The sequence below is a fragment of the Phocoena phocoena genome, chromosome 12, assembly GCF_963924675.1.
Source record: "Phocoena phocoena chromosome 12, mPhoPho1.1, whole genome shotgun sequence".
NCBI lineage: Eukaryota > Metazoa > Chordata > Mammalia > Artiodactyla > Phocoenidae > Phocoena > Phocoena phocoena.
In genome coordinates this window covers 83,912,657-83,928,862 of record NC_089230.1, presented here as the reverse complement: position 1 = coordinate 83,928,862, position 16,206 = coordinate 83,912,657, and the positions used below count along the sequence as shown (strand labels likewise).

General features: G+C 38.3%; 1 protein-coding gene across 1 annotated transcript in view; it reads left to right on the top strand.

Moving 5' to 3' along the window:
* COL19A1 (collagen type XIX alpha 1 chain) overlaps positions 1–16,206 on the top strand; it is a 352,005-nt gene that overhangs the window by 73,164 nt on the left and 262,635 nt on the right. The window contains exons 9-10 of the mRNA XM_065888668.1: positions 11,280–11,324; positions 13,926–13,970. Of these exons, the coding sequence (XP_065744740.1) occupies positions 11,280–11,324; positions 13,926–13,970 (90 nt within the window). The remainder of the gene's footprint in view (positions 1–11,279; positions 11,325–13,925; positions 13,971–16,206) is intronic.

Here is a 16,206-nt window from a genome sequence, read left to right as displayed (position 1 = left end):
TCTGGCTTACTAAGAGACTAAACTAGAACTCATTTGAGGGAATTTATATTATTTATTCAAAATATATTGAATGGAAATGTTAAAATAAAAGTCACATATCTTAGAAAACTTTGACTTCTTAAAACAAACTGGATATTAGGAATCTAATGAATTTTCAGCCTAACCAAAAAATATGAGTACAAACTTTTACAATAATAATAATAGTGGCCATTTACTTTATAATTATTATGTGCTAAATACTATCAAGAAACTTCTTTACATTATTTCACTCATTCCCCACGGTATCTCTATGAGGTACGATTTTGTTTTTTAATTTTTAAAGTATTTATTGGAAAAATTTCGCCACATGACAATTACTCCATAGCAGTGGGACACACACCTATTTCCACATGACTTCTTCAACAACACACATTATTGAGTTTTTCCATTTTCTATTAAATAGGTGAAACATTATACCACATTATTATTTTACTTTCCATGTTTAAAAGTATGAGAGATTATAAGTCATTTATATATGAATTTTTTTCTCTGAAATGCCCTTGCCCTTTCTTTACATTGGATTGTTGTTATTTTTCTTATTGATTTACAAGATCTCTTTACATATATTACCCATTGTCAGATGGCCTGCTATTCTTTTTTTTTTTTAACATCTTTATTGGAGTATAATTGCTTTACAATGGTGTGTTAGTTTCTGCTTTATAGCAAAGTGAATCAGTTATACATACACATATGTTCCCATATCTCTTCCCACTTGCGTCTCCCTCCCTTCCACCCTCACTATCCCACCCCTCCAGGCGGTCACAAAGCACCGAGCTGATCTCCCTGTGCTATGTGGCTGCTTCCCACTAGCTATCTATTTTACGTTTGGTAGTGTATATATTTCCATGCCACTCTCTCACTTTGTCACAGCTTACCCTCCCCCCTCCCCATATCCTCAAGTCCATTCTCTAGTAGGTCTGTGTCTTTATTCCTGTCTTACCCCTAGGTTCTTCATGACATTTTTTTCCCTTAAATTCCATATATATGTGTTAGCATACGGTATTTGTCTTTCTCTTTCTGGCTTACTTCACTCTGTATGACAGACTCTAGGTCTATCCACCTCATTACAAATAGCTCAATTTTGTTTCTTTTTATGGCTGAGTAATTCCATTGTATATATGTGCCACATCTTCTTTATCCATTCATCCGATGATGGACACTTAGGTTGTTTCCATCTCCGGGCTATTGTAAATAGAGCTGCAATGAACATTTTGGTACATGACCCTTTTTGAATTATGGTTTTCTCAGGGTATATGCCCAGTAGTGGGATTGCTGTCATATGGTAGCTCTATTTGTAGTTTTTTAAGGAACCTCCATACTGTTCTCCATAGTGGCTGTACCAATTCACATTCCCACCAGCAGTGCAAAAGTGTTCCCTTTTCTCCACACCCTCTCCAGCATTTATTGTTTCTAGATTTTTTGATGGTGGCCATTCTGACTGGTGTGAGATGATATCTCATTGTAGTTTTGATTTGCATTTCTATGGGGTACGATTTATCATCACTGTTTCACAGATGGAGAAATTTCCCCAAAGTTTCATCGCTAACTACTAATGAAGTCAGGATTTGAATCTCTACCCACGTGAATCCATGGCTCTGGCACCTTTACCGTATTACCTTGTCTGAAGTGTCCCTCAAGTGCTCACATTTCCTTTGCAGACAGTTCTGAATTAGATCTTAAATTCATTTATCTGCAGGCTAGAGAGGGAACTGCACAGGGGACTTCCTTCCTTCCCGCTCCAGGGAGGGCTGTGTCCCTTGTCTTGAAATCTATGGACCCTTTTAAAGTCTGCCTATCCTTAGAGATAATTCTCCCAGCCTCAGAAAATTGTGTCCATCTCTTGAAAATCCTCATCATGTGTTTTTCACCAAATGAAAGCATTGTGTCTAGCTTTACTTTCTGAAATAAGTATTATGAAAACAATGCAGTTTTATTTTGTCTCATTTCCAAATTATATTTAAAATATGCTTCCAAACTTCCCAAACTTGACTCTCTGGAGATCCTGTCTGACCTCCATGCAGGCCCATCATGGCCACACTGTCCAGATAAACCTTACCTCAGTGTCTAATCTAGAAACTTCTCTATTTATGCTCTCCTCCAAATATGCTTTTGATATTATATATATATATATGTGTGTGTAAATTTTATATTCATTTGATCAAATATATCTATAAATTGTATATTTACTTGATCAAAAATACAAGTGTTTCATCTAGTACCGTGATGTTCTTTTTTTAAAAAAATCAAACTTCTAGAGGTAAAAAGCCACGTGCATTAAGGCGCTTAAGAAGTGTATCTGATAGTGTGGTGAGAGAGTTGCCAAGTTGCATGTCTTAAAAATAGCTGGGCTAACTGTCCTCATTAAGAGCTGCTTTGTGTACCGGGTCTTTTCACCATCAACTCTGAAGCCCCAGCTCTTTGCAGGAGGATGAGACCAAACTGGACAGATCCATTGTTCCCTAACTGTCTTTATATTTCTTTTCTGTTGGAAAATGAAATGACGGTGATCTTTGAATCTCGGTTTTCCCTTAAAAAGACATTTTATGAGAAGACTGCACCTTCAGGAAATAAAGGCAGACGCTGTTACAGTTTATGAAAGCGCAGACAAGGCCGGTAGCTGTTGTGAATTATAATGAACTCTGCAACAGCCCTGGTCCAGACGTAGCATTAATGCCTCAGATACTCCGAAACTTACAGGCATTTGTTGAGAAAGCTGAAGAATTTTTTTTTTGTCATTTGGCTTTCTCCCTGCATTATCTAGTTTCATCCAGTTTGCCAGTGAAATTCAGAATTAAGATTAATTTCAGAGTTCTTCCCAAGATCAAAAAAGTTAAAATATCTATTAGTATGTGACAATTTATTGTCCAAATCTCAACACTAAATGAGGAGAAAAAAAAGTACAATACAGCTTTATTCTAAAAATGGGATATTTCCTTTCTGTGAAATTGTCAAGGTTTATAAAACAAGTATGAGCTCCATGTTAGTAGAAGATACCTCTTAAACAGAGAGTCACACACATACTCCTGTATTTCAGAAAATCCTGCAGTGAATAAAGGTATAGTCAAATCTGGACGTAGGATTGAACGTTTTATTATAACCAATTTCTATTCATGGTTAAAATGGCCACAAAGAAAACAGTTTTGTCAGCCTGCTTCTTGACCTCACTCACTACAGTTACAAGAATAAGACTTGAATTATCAGTGAAAAATGACTGCCTTTACCTGGAGTAAGTCTCATTTAATTGTCTTATCTGTGGGCAGTATATTGATACAAGATAGCACTAAAATAAGCAGAAACCCGAGAAGGACAGAGGTAATAGAAGGATAGGAAAAAGAAAAAGAGGTTTGCTCACTCTGCAGTTGAGTTTATTTCTTAATGGTTTCTTATTCCCTCCTAATGCCTTCCACTCGCACCCCAAGTGGAGCAGTTGGCAGAGAACGCAACAGATGGATGACAGGCATAACACATGCAGTGGATCTGGCACCCCGGCACTCGACTTTTATTTGCTAAACGGTTAGCCAGATTTTAAGAAGCTAGTCTACTAATGTTCCTATTTGGTTTAATGCACTGTGAGAATCTAGCACACAAATATTAAAATATTGCCATAAAAAAGATCACACAGTCTCTGTTTCTCTGCATAGTTTAGTGGCTAATTATTTTAATCTTTTCAAAAAAACTTCTATTGAAGTAGAGAGTTGATTTACAATGTTGTGTTAATTTCTGCTATACAGCAGACTGATTCAATTATACACATATATACATTCTTTTTCATATTCTTTTCCATTATGGTTTATCACAGGATATCGAGTATAGTTCCCTGTGCTATACAGTAGGACCTTGTTATTTATCCATCCTATATACAATAGTTTGTATCTGCTAATCCCAACCTCCCAATCATTCCCTCCCTCACCCTCCCTCACCCTTGGCAACCACAGTCTGTTTTCTATGTCTGTGGATCTATGTCTGTTTTGTATATAAATTCATTTGTATCATTTTTTTAGATTCCACATGTAAGTGATATTATATTTATCTTTCTCTTTCTGACTTACTTCACTTAGTATGATAATCTCTAGGTCCATCCATGTTGCTGCAAATGGCATTATTTCATTCTCTTTTATGGCTGAGTAATATTCCACACACATACCGCATCTTCTTTATCCATTCATCTGTTGATGGACATCTAGGTTGCTTCCATGCCTTGGCGCTATTGTGAATAGTGCTGCTATGAAAATATGGGTGCGTGTATCTTTTCTAGTTATAGTTTTGTCCTAATTATTTTATTTCTGATGTAGATTACTGAGATACTCAATAGGGAATTTAGATGTGTAATTGTTATTTTATATAGACGTCTACAAGTTCAGGTAATAGAATTTTCTTAATGTGGCTGTGTCTAAAGGAACTTTTTGCAGCCTAGTCAGGGTTGTCATAGCCTGTGGAAGGTCATGCACGAACTTGTTGGGTAAGAGAAGAAGATTCAAGAGGATGACCACAGTCAGCATCTTCCTTTCCTCCCACCATCACTGCATTTTCACAGATCACTGACTTCACAGCTCAAGAAAAATTGCATCTATTTCATGAATTCTCTTTGGCCACCAGGCAGACTCAGCAGCCCTGCACTCTGCTCGTGTAGCGCTTTGTTTACATTACCCACATAGTCTGTGTGTCTTGGTCCCCACTGTGACCTCCTGGAGAACAAGGGCCGGGGATCCCTCTCACACCTTTCACCCCAGCACCTGGCCCAGCGCGTGGCACCTCCTTGGTTCTGCATAATGTTTGTTGAGCTGTTCAGAGCTCAAGTCAATAGAGAAGAGAAACAGAGGATGACTGTTAGAAAACCATGCCGAGGGAGGATTGGAAAGGCCTCCAAAGCCACGAGGCTTCGGTCCAAATCTCCTGTACTATCTGCAGACGCTCACTTCAGGGAATAGGAGGGCCAGAGACTCTCCCATGTCTGGTGAAGCTGACAGCGGTGCTTCAGGGATGAAACAGAAATAGAGGGAAGAGTGTGCAGCCCCAGAACTGGCTTCCCATTTCCCTTGGAGACAACATGCTCTCCCTTCTCTCTCCAGCACAAATCTCTAGGTGATTTTGCTGCCTTGTCCGCTGTACTAGGTTTGCACATCTCCTGGCTTTCTTACAACGTTGCTAAGGTGTGTTCTTCCTCCAGACCTTCACAGCCATTTATCTCAGGTCTAAAGATAAGTAACCAATGCCTTCAATGCATTGAAGCTCCAGTAGAAGTAATTGATACAGAGTAGAACTCTAAATTACTACTAAATTACTACTTCTGACCAGAAATAGTTACCGGTGTCTCACTGTCTCCAAGTAGGAACTTACCGATGACACTGTCCTTCTCTTTATATCTTCAATTATCTCCTGTTAGAATACTTGATTCAGATGTCAGTTACCCCACTCTAGATAGTTCAGTGGATGATTTACACTAAATGTCTTCTGTTTCCCTGGTACTGTTGTGAAGCTTCAAGTTTGCCTAAAGACTGCCTTCCAGCTAGTCTCACAAGAAAGTGAAAAGCCCACACACTCATTCTTAACAGATCCACTAGAAGAAAACCTTACTAATGACATAGGAGCCTAGATTTTGTAGTGTGGTCTTACAACATTGGCCAAGGCTCAATTCCCTAACTTTGCTGTAAGTGGAAAGAAACGTTTACGTCCCCAAACCATTTCAAAATTACTTGTTTTTTATTTGAATAACTCAGCGTGATTTGCACTCCAGTAATTTGAAAAAGGATTGTAAAAATATCCTCTTTGAAAGGAAAACTTAATGGCTTTAGTTGACTACAAGTTCAATGTATGTACAAGCAATTTAGCTTTAAAAAAGCAAGTTGTAGTAATGCCGGTGTTGTATAGTATCCAGAACGAGGTGTGTGTGTGTATGGGTGCGTATGCCAGTACTCATCTCTGTGTGGTTGAGACCATATCTGGAGTGATGTGCTGAATTCTCAGTGCCACATTTTAAAGGACAGTGTGTGCCCATGGAACAGTGACTATAATATGAAGGACTCCACACTATCGTTTGAAAAATGATTGGATTACTGAATAGGCTTAATGGTGACACAAAGGGATGTCATGTATAAGTCCCATACGATATTTGTCCTGTGTGAAATAAGACCAATGGGCAGAAATTTGGGAAAGGTTAATTTGGGTTCAGAAGGCATTGTTTCAATATCCATACATCAAATTGTTTTGTTTTGCTCTCCACAATGCAAATTAAACAGCAAACTAGCCTGACTTTAAGAAGCTTTCAATAGGGTCAGTGCCTTAGCAGATTCTTTGGTGGAGCTGGTGGATACAAATGTATAAATTTACACCTGTCCCTGTATTTCAGAATACCCACCCTGCTTGTTCTCTAGGTGTGTGCCCTTGCATGTACTTGTGTGCACACAGATACACTCAGGTTAATAGTTTTTGAGAAAGTAGATGTTGGGTTCAGCTGCTGCTAACTCCCCACATTTATATTACTATGATTAAAACATGTATTGACCATGTATTACTGATGGTGGGCTGGCTTTCTCTTCTTTGAAATGACCATAAGAATAAGTAATAATAGGGTCTCATTCATTTTTGTTTAAGAATGTTTTAAATTTGCCTTATTCTGAACATTCATGTGATAATATATCCCCATGTGTTAGCTGCATGAAGGATCCAACAAATACAAAGAATTCAAAAAGTCTGAAGTTTTAAACCCTAAGAAGTACATAGATTTTTTACTTAACAATTTATTTCTTGGAATGAAGTCCCAGAATATAGAAGGAAAAAATACTCTTCCCTGAAATAAAAGGACTCTGATTGGACGAGATATCAGAAAAAATATAGGAGGTATATGTTTAATTTCCTGAAATATTTAGTTGAGTGGCAGGAATTTAGAACCATATAAAAATTAAATCCCCAAAGATTATGGCCTGAGTACAGCATGCCTATTGTCGGAATTATAGAGGTCAAGTTAGTGATGCACAAAATCATAACCAGATTTACTTTTGGCTGCTTCCTTTACTGGTTTTCATGCTAGGATTCTGGCATTCCACTTCAGATATTTGTTCCAGCTATTTCACTCAAAACTCAATTTAAGTAAATTTACTCTTAATGAATATGAATTAATTAGTGGGAAAATATTGATATACTTCCAAGCGTACAGTAAATTCAAACAGAAGATTGTGTTCCTGGGAAACTTGCTCTAAGTAAAATGATAGGTCAAATTACATTTTTAAATATGGAAACAGTGTTATAAATGGGATCTCAGACTTTTTTTTAAACATCTTTATTGGAGTATAATTGCTTTACAATGGTGCGTTAGTTTCTGCTTTATAACACAGGGAATCAGCTATGCATATACAAATATCCCCATACCTCCTCTCTCTTGCATCTCCCTCCCAGTCTCCCTATCCCACCCCTCTAGGTGGTCTCAAAGCACTGAGCTGATCTCCCTGTGCTATGTGGCTGCTTCCCACTAGCTATCTATTTTACATTTGGTAGTATATATAAGTCCATGCCACTCTCTTACTTCGTCCCAGCTTACCCTTCCCCCTCCCCATGTCCTCAAGTCCATTCTCTACATCTGCAGGATCTCAGACTTTTTATTTTATTTTATTTATTTATTTATTTATTTATTTATTTATTTATTTATTTTGCGATACGCGGGCCTCTCACTGCTGTGGCCTCTCCCATTGCGGAGCACAGGCTCCGGACGCGCAGGCTCAGCGGCCATGGCCCACGGGCCCAGCCGCTCCACGTCATGCAGGATCCTCCTGGACCGGGGCATGAACCCGTGTCCCCTGCATCGGCAGGCGGACTCTCAACCACTGCGCCACCAGGGAAGCCCCAGGATCTCAGACTTTTTAATCAAAGTCTGAATGCCTAACTTTTACAAGAAAAAATCGCCAAAACAGAGTATATAACTTTCTATTTTCCAGGCTTGGGTCTAGTTATAAGGGAATTTTCATTTACCTGCTTAATCTGCCTTTCTTTGCTTGGCCTCCTTGGTACTAGGTTTGCAAACTACAGCCCTAGGGAGTGTGATTCTTTATTAAATGTCTTTCAGACAGCATGTATTTCCTGCATAAGAAAAGACATTGATTCCAATGTCAAAGAAATCAGGAAAACTAATAATTTATCTTGTATGCCTAGCTGTGCTTACTTCCGGGAAATGAGCAGTGATTAAAAAGGAGGTAAAAGGAAATCCTTTGATCAGCTTTTCAGAAAGCCACCAGCTGCTCTTAAATCACACTTAAGTTTTTTTCCAAAAGCTTTCCAAAGAGGTTACTTTGAATTCTGGAAAGGACTTTTTAGGTTACTCTGTGAAGTTGAAGACACGCTCTGTATTACACTAATGCCATGGCATCGATGCTATCAGCAGCAATGTTAGATTTTGCCCTGCTTTATATTACACGTATCCATACATTGCCCATCTGGAGCTTGAATCTGTAATACGAAAGGGACGCAGGCCCTTTGATGGAAAAACCTGTAATAGAAAGTATATGCCAGAGGAACAAATTTTGAAAGTTATAGTAGATACAGGAAACATTGATTATGATTTTCTTTCAATAATGGGCTAAAGTATTGATGGGAAGCCAAAAAAGAGGCTTCTTATTTCCTCCTGTGCTGAGACTGGGAGCACCGAGGGACAGCAAGAGTTTAGAAAAAACAGCTAATGTCTGCTCATCAAGTAATTTTAGGCAGGCATTTATTTGTTGGATAGAATTCAATTTGACCCCAAGCTGCATGGGCACCAGAGCTTTGAAACTGTGATTCAGAGTAAAGAAGGGCTCATTCTGTTGACATAAATTAGGTTTCAGATAAAGTCCTGACAGGAGAAACATAGTCTGTTAATCTGTTAAACAAAATTTTGCTCTTTAAGACTATATTCTTCTTTAGTTGTTATGCTACTTAGTAGTTGTTTTTTTTTTGAGATATAGTCAGAAACGAATATGCTAAGTTATCCTTCAGACTGGAAAAATGACAAATGATTTTACATGATTATAAGTTTCTATGTCAGACATCTCTGGTAACTTTGAGAAAATCTGTGAGAAGAAAATAAATTGGTTTCTGAATACCAAAGTTACAGACTTTAAGCTTCAAAAGTTTCCCAGTATCTCAAAATCTTTCATATGTTGTTGTATCGCGTGAAGCCAACTCATTTCCTGGAAGAGTAATCAGTGGTGTCCATTGGGTTATCCATGGAGCTTAGAATTATGTTTACAAAACAAATTTTGGGTCAGGAAAGAGCAGAGACCAATTAACACTGGCCATAGGAAAATATTTTAATTGCAACAATCGTAAAACCAGTGTCCATTAAAGAGAGAAACATTCTTCCTGTCAAGGAAGAATGGTACCCAGTTGACAGTGCATCTGGGTGTGACCCTAACCTGACATGTGCCAGAGGTGGCCCTTTAGGTGCCAGTCTTTGGAGCACATGACACATAGGAGTGAGCTGTGAGCAAAGAAAAAGGGAAGGAGCTACTGACATTGCTTTCCTTTTTCCAAAAAGTATTTTTGGCAGTGTAGACTGTGTCAATGTACCTTACCAGATTGCAAACCATATATTGTTATTGTGTGTAACTTGTAATATGATGTAAAACATTATATTGGACCAACCAGTGAAAATAATTCTGCTCCTCATGGACAAGTGGACATACTTCTGTGATGAGTAACAGCTCAGTTTCCATAGAATGTTCCCTGGTGTCAAAAACTTAATGTGCTTTGACTTTCACTTTATTAAGTGAAATGAGAAGTTTCTAATATATTTGTGGGATGCCTCAGGTCTAGAACTATAACAACTTTTTAAATGATAGAAATATATTTATTACATAGATAAGTACACTGTATTTTACTGATGCCTCAACCCTTGGCCACAAAGTTTTGCTGGCCACAAAGTTTTGCCTTTAGTGTTTAGTATATTCTGTGATGCTAGCAGTTACACTGTACAGCACAGATAATTTAATCTAGTCAAAGAAAAGCCTTAGTCTTTAAAATATGTTGTGTATATAGCAGTACACTGCTGGAAAAAATGACTAAGCCTTTCCAAAAATGTATTAATTAATGAAACAATAATGATCTCTTTAGGCTTAAACAGAACATATTATTGCTATTTTAAAATTTGAAGATATGATTTTTTTCTTCATATATTTGAATTTTATTTTTAAAACTCTAAGAAGTGGTGTCTAACTTCATTTTAGGTAACACTTGAAAAACAAGCTGTTGTTTCATAAATGTTTGCTAGAAATAAAGCGGGTCCGTAGAATGTTAGTTTATTTTGAGCTTTCTAAACCTGGAAATTTGGGAGCCCAAGTCACGTCCTTGAAGCAGCAGAATTCCTGAGGCTCCACTGGGAATGTGCACATCCTCCCAGGAGTATCTTGTTCTAGCTTGTGTGCCATTTGCAAACCAGACTTGTCAAAGAGATGGCCCATGAATTCCAGTAATGGAAACTGATAGGCATCTGCTGAAAAACCTTTGTACTCAACACAGGAACCAGATGGATGGAAAGAACTCAAAATTCTCCCAAGGAACTGTTTCAAGTAGAACGGCATTGGGCACGTCTTCAAAACTGATCTAAAGGCAATCAATGGGAATGAGAAAGAAAGTAGATATGCTTTATATATAAAAAAATATTTTATATATATATATATTTAGTTTTTAGATAAGAGGTCACTTACAAGCCAGAATGAAATCTTTTCCATGAGACAGTGCAGGTGGGTGATTAGGTGTGCAGAGATGAAGTAGGTGAACTTGAATTCCAGGTCTATATCCCGATTGTGTAATCATCCGTAAGAAGATGGTCATAATAGTTGTATCTACCTGATAGATGTGTTGTGAGAACAGTGCCTGGCCCATAGACAGCCTGTGTCAGATTTTAATATTATTCCCAGAGGTTTAAGAGAGAGAAAATAAAATGAAGGGCACTAAGTGGCACGTGGGAAAGCATGAGCTGTGCAGTCTGAGAGACCTCCATTCAAATCTTCGGTGATGCTCCTAGTTGGTGACTGTGAGCGTGCTACCGAACCGCTCAGAGCCTCTATTTTCTTATTTTCTGAATGCAAGTACTAGTCCTGGAGTTGGGAGATGAAGGATGGGTGCGAAGCCCCCTGTACCCCTGTACTTGATACACATTCAGCATTAGGCTGCCTTTCCTTCCAGCCTAGAACAAGTTGTTAAAAAAACACAAAAATTTCTTTATTCACTTGTTTTTTGTGGCTAACAAAATTTATTCTGTGTATTTCTTTTAGGGCGAAAATGGTTTACATGGAGCTCCAGGCTTACCTGGTCAAAAGGTAAAGAGATTTTTAATGTTTCATATTAGTTAAGAACTTTAACATCTTGAAAGTTGAATGTGTACATAAATATAGTGAAGATTTAGAAAATGTGTTTGATGAAATTGAATTCCCTGAGTCAACCAGCACTTGAACCTCCTTTCCAAAGAGAGCCCATGGAAGCGATCCCTTCTCAAAGGACCTACTTTAGGAGGGAGCTTTATCGGAGGGGTTTAGCCATATGCTCCTCTGGAGAAGTGGGCAATGATGCTTCATGGGGGCCCGGGGAGTGAGCACAGCTGCTCTGGGAATGTTTTCACTGTTGAGTCTAAAATGAAGACTGGAACAGGCTTTACTACCTTTGACAGTGTGTGGTTACTTCTTTTCCTTTTTGTATTTCCCAGATTGAGCTAAACATAATGGTTACAATGATATAAAACATTAAATATTACAAAGATGCTACAACTAATCTCTTCAAAAAATTCTTTCAGAATGATAAATTCATAATCAGTAGGGATTTTTGCATTGGCTAGGGTGCTTCTTTCTGGGCCTAGAATCTTTCTCCTTACCAAGGTAAATTTCATTTCACCCCTTTATTGTCCATGGGCTGATTTTTCCTCCTGGGAAGAAATATGATTGTAGGTGACCAGCATTACTGGAAACACAGAGACTGGTTTATTCCAGTTTCCTGAAGGGATAGGGAGCCCCTTCAGGTGGCGCCAGCTGTCATGATACCACCCAGATAATCCCGCCACAGGGGAGAGCATTATTGGTGCAATATTAGATGCCCACCAAAGCCAAGCATATCATTTCTATGCTCTGGAGAAGTTTTACAGATCTTAGCAACAGGAAGTCAGAAGTTACTGTCGCATCTAGGTTTTACTCCGTAGCTAAAAATTACCGTTAAAAAGATATGCACGTATTTGTAGTTACAGCTTTTGAAAAATCTTCCTTTACTTACTCGATGAAGATACTAAGATTGAACTGGCAGTGATGAAATGGCAAGCTTCTGCACTTCCTCACAGCAGTTCTAGACAAAACCCATTGATACAGCGGGTGCTGCATCTGTGAGTCGAGTTGCCAGCCAAGGGATGTGTAGATTTATCTTCTGGGAAACAGTTTAGGACCTTCCAGCAGCTGTTTATGGTGGCTGCCTCATGCTGGCATTGTGGCCGATGTACTGCGGTGTTCATCAGCTTTGTGTCAGCTTGAATTAACAGATCAAGTTAAAGTCTATATTTTAGGAAAAGTGGTAGGAAAAAGATAGACCACACATTCAGTGGCAAATATACCCAAATACTAACTTACTTTCTTTCCTGTACCTTTTTTGAAGGTAGATAAAGCAGAAGTAATTATTATTATTATTTTAAATTAAATTAATTTTATTTTGGCTGCGTTGGGTCTTCGTTGCTGCACGTGGGCTTTCTCTAGCTGCAGAGAGCGGGGACTACTCTTCATTGCAGTGCGTGGGCTTCTCATTGCAGTGACTTCTCTTGTTGCGGAGCACGGGCTGTAGAGCGCAGGCTCAGCAGTTGTGATGCACGGGCTTAGTTGCTCCGCGGCATGTGGGATCTTCCCTGGCCTGGGCTCGAACCCGTGTCCCCTGCATTGGCAGGCGGATTCGTAACTACTGCGCCACCAGAAGCCCCGGAAGTAATGACTTAATCGGGTGTGTGTGTATGTGTCATTGGGTGTATGAGTACATGTATAATATACGCATAGTAAAAAAGCAGGCATTCCTTTTCTTACATACAAATTTTAATTACATTAAGTGTCACCTTGTTTGAAGCACTGCAGATAAAAACTGGAGATAAGAAACCCTCCATCCCTCATCTCGGTTTACTGACCGCTTCCTGTGGGTGGAGGGGTGGGTATGACCCACCCCCAGCATTCCCTTGCTGGCTACGCTGTTGTGAGTGCCTGATGTATATTTGCTGTTCAATGAATATTTGTTGATCGTGTGAATGAAACATCAGTACTCTAAATATCTGTGCAGAGTTAAGTGGGAAAATAAGCTTGTCAGATCAGAGAGGTTTTACTTGAAGAACAGGGGGGTTATACCTCTCAGAAACAACATGATGAGTGAGAGCCCACACCCGTTCTGTGCTGGAGAGGCGGGCCATCTAGGTGGGAAAGAGCCTGGCGCCGGTGTCAGAGCCAGAGCCCGAACCCTGGCCTCGTTCATCACACACCTCTCCCTGGGACGGTCTTCCATGGAAGTCAGCTTGAGAAGGATGTTTCTACTGGATCTGGTGGAATAAATAGTGGTAGTAATAACAACAGTAATGGCTAAATGAGTCTGTGCCAGGCACGCTATTTGATGCATTCAGTTCTCAAAACACCTATGAGAAAGGTACTTTGGTTGCAGAAATTCCGGTCTATGGAGGCTAAATTGCATTGCAAGTAGTGAAGCTATATAGGTTTTACCCTAGAAAATTATTCCTTCAGTGTTTAGAAATGTTTAAATTTTGTATAAGTTAATATTGGCTTCGAGCTTACATTTCAGAAATGGTTTTAATATATACAATTATTGATTTTTCAATATTAGAAACTACGATTATTATTATTACTTGTGTTAAAAGTAGTGCCCGTTATTATACACGTCACATTCCTCTTCTACAGGGAGAGCAAGGCTTCGAAGGTAGCAAAGGAGAAATTGGTGGAAAGGTAAAGATCACTTTTCATACTTATTTGTAAAACTAAATTGTGTTCTTGAAAATATTTTGAACTAGAATATTTAACTTGTTTTTGTGCTTTCCATAAAAGCAATTCAGTGATTTTATAGAAATAATTTAAAATATGTGCTTCACCTAAGGTAGACTTACCATATCGATGACTGTCATAAATCTTTCTACACTTGTTTAGGTGGTAGTTATTTCTACATATTTCTAGATAAATCATAAATAATTCAGACATTTATTAAGCATTATATTTTTGTGCTGCAAAATCATTGATGTGCTCATGAAATGTCCAAGTCTAAATAAATGCTTTGTTTTTATGTACACCTAGTTTATCAGTGGAGTTTTTCCTGAGGAAATAAATAAGTAGAACTAACTGTAATAGTCAAGGTCCAACAGAAAAGGGATGGCACATTCAAAATAGAATAGTGTGGAAGAGTTGAATAAAGGGAATGTTTAAAAGGCAGGGGCAACATTTAGGAAAACCGTAAGGATTGTGCAATATCCCAGACTGGGTTATAGGGAACGCCTTAAACCCCGCCAGGTTACTGGTTACCAGACTCAGAGGTAAAGAAAGCCATGTGGAGAGGGCTGCAGGTTGCAGCTGAGAGAAGCTGTTAACCCCTCCATTCAAGCAGTCGTTTCACACATTCACAGCTTTGTACTCAAAGTGTAGAGGATAGAAGTGTCTTAGTCATCTAGAATTTCCCTTCACACAATCATTTGCATCCTTCTGCATTTCATGTGTCTAGTTTTATTTTCAAATAGAACAAAAACAGCACCATTCCTTTGTTTCATGAACTGCCATGTAATTGGACAGCCAGAGAGATCATCTCAGGTTAGACTGTGTGGCCTGTGTTGAGTTTGCTGAGCCGTTGTCAGATATTTGCTCCTTCAGTAAGTATTTATAGACAGAATGAGCGTCCATTATTATTATAAGACAAATTACACATGTTGTAAGCTACTTGATAATTACTTTTCCTCACAGAACAGTGAGGGGGAAGGAAGGATAGCCATATAATTATCGTATAATTGAAGAGAAGTCCATTGAGAGATGACTGTTTTTTAAGTGGATCCTCCTTCTTAGGAATCTCTTGAATATTTTTCCTTTAGAATAAACATCATTGCAAGACCATGGCTTTAAATAAATGCTTTACATATTCCTGTTTTATTAATGGGACTTTACCTGTAGGAACAAGTAAGAATAAGCAAGGAAAACAGATATATTCTCTGTAATTTAAAGCCGCCATCTCACTAGAATCTTAGTGGCTATTTTGATATTTTAGATATACGGTTGGTATTGCTTAGTAATAAATAGATTCTCACAGGCTATGGGGTATTGAAAAACATTCAGTACATCTGGCTTCAAAGATTTCCCTTCTAATTCCTCATATCTGTTAACTGTTGCCTTCAAATAGTCCCTGTCACCAAGAGGTGAAAATATTTATGGAGAATATCGTTATCAGGAAGAAATAAAGCACCAAGTAGAAAAGACAATGTCTTGAATGAGAATTACAGCTTAAATGGTTTATAGTCAAATGTAAGATTCACATAACGCTTATGTTAAAAATATGTTCCGCTTTGATTTTTATTTACCATATATGGGATGTTTGAGTTTCTTCAGTGTTACATGCTGTGTATTATGATACATGACCACACATATTTGTCCATAAGATAAATAGTTGATATCCAAGTATTCGTTTCTAGATTAGAAACTTTTTGTTTCTAGATTAAACAAGAAAAGTATGTGAGGCACTCACCTCTGTGTGACACCAGAATGAGATTCTTGGACTGCTTGCAACACAATTTGTTTTCTGAATAAAGACAATCTCATTTGAATTTCAATTCTTTGTGGAAAACTGAATATATAGTGAAAATAAGGCTCACCTTTCTTCTTTAATTACCTTAATGTGGCCTCTACTGTGTTTAAAATTTGACTGTTATAAATGACAAAATTCACGAGTTGCAAAATGAAATAATTCAGGAAGTTGCTGTTGTTCAGAGATATCATACCTACCAAAGCCACGTGGCTGCTGACCAAAAAAGGAAGTTTATCAACTATCAAAGAGAAAATACCATATGATGGTTTTCAGGTGATATTTCTATAATCCAGTATAAACCACGTAAAGAAATCTGCTGCTTTTCTTTATGGCTAGAAAACTAGCTTTCAGGCCAGCTTGACCCAAGCTGGACTACCACGGGGTGTATTGAAGATGCTGCCCTCA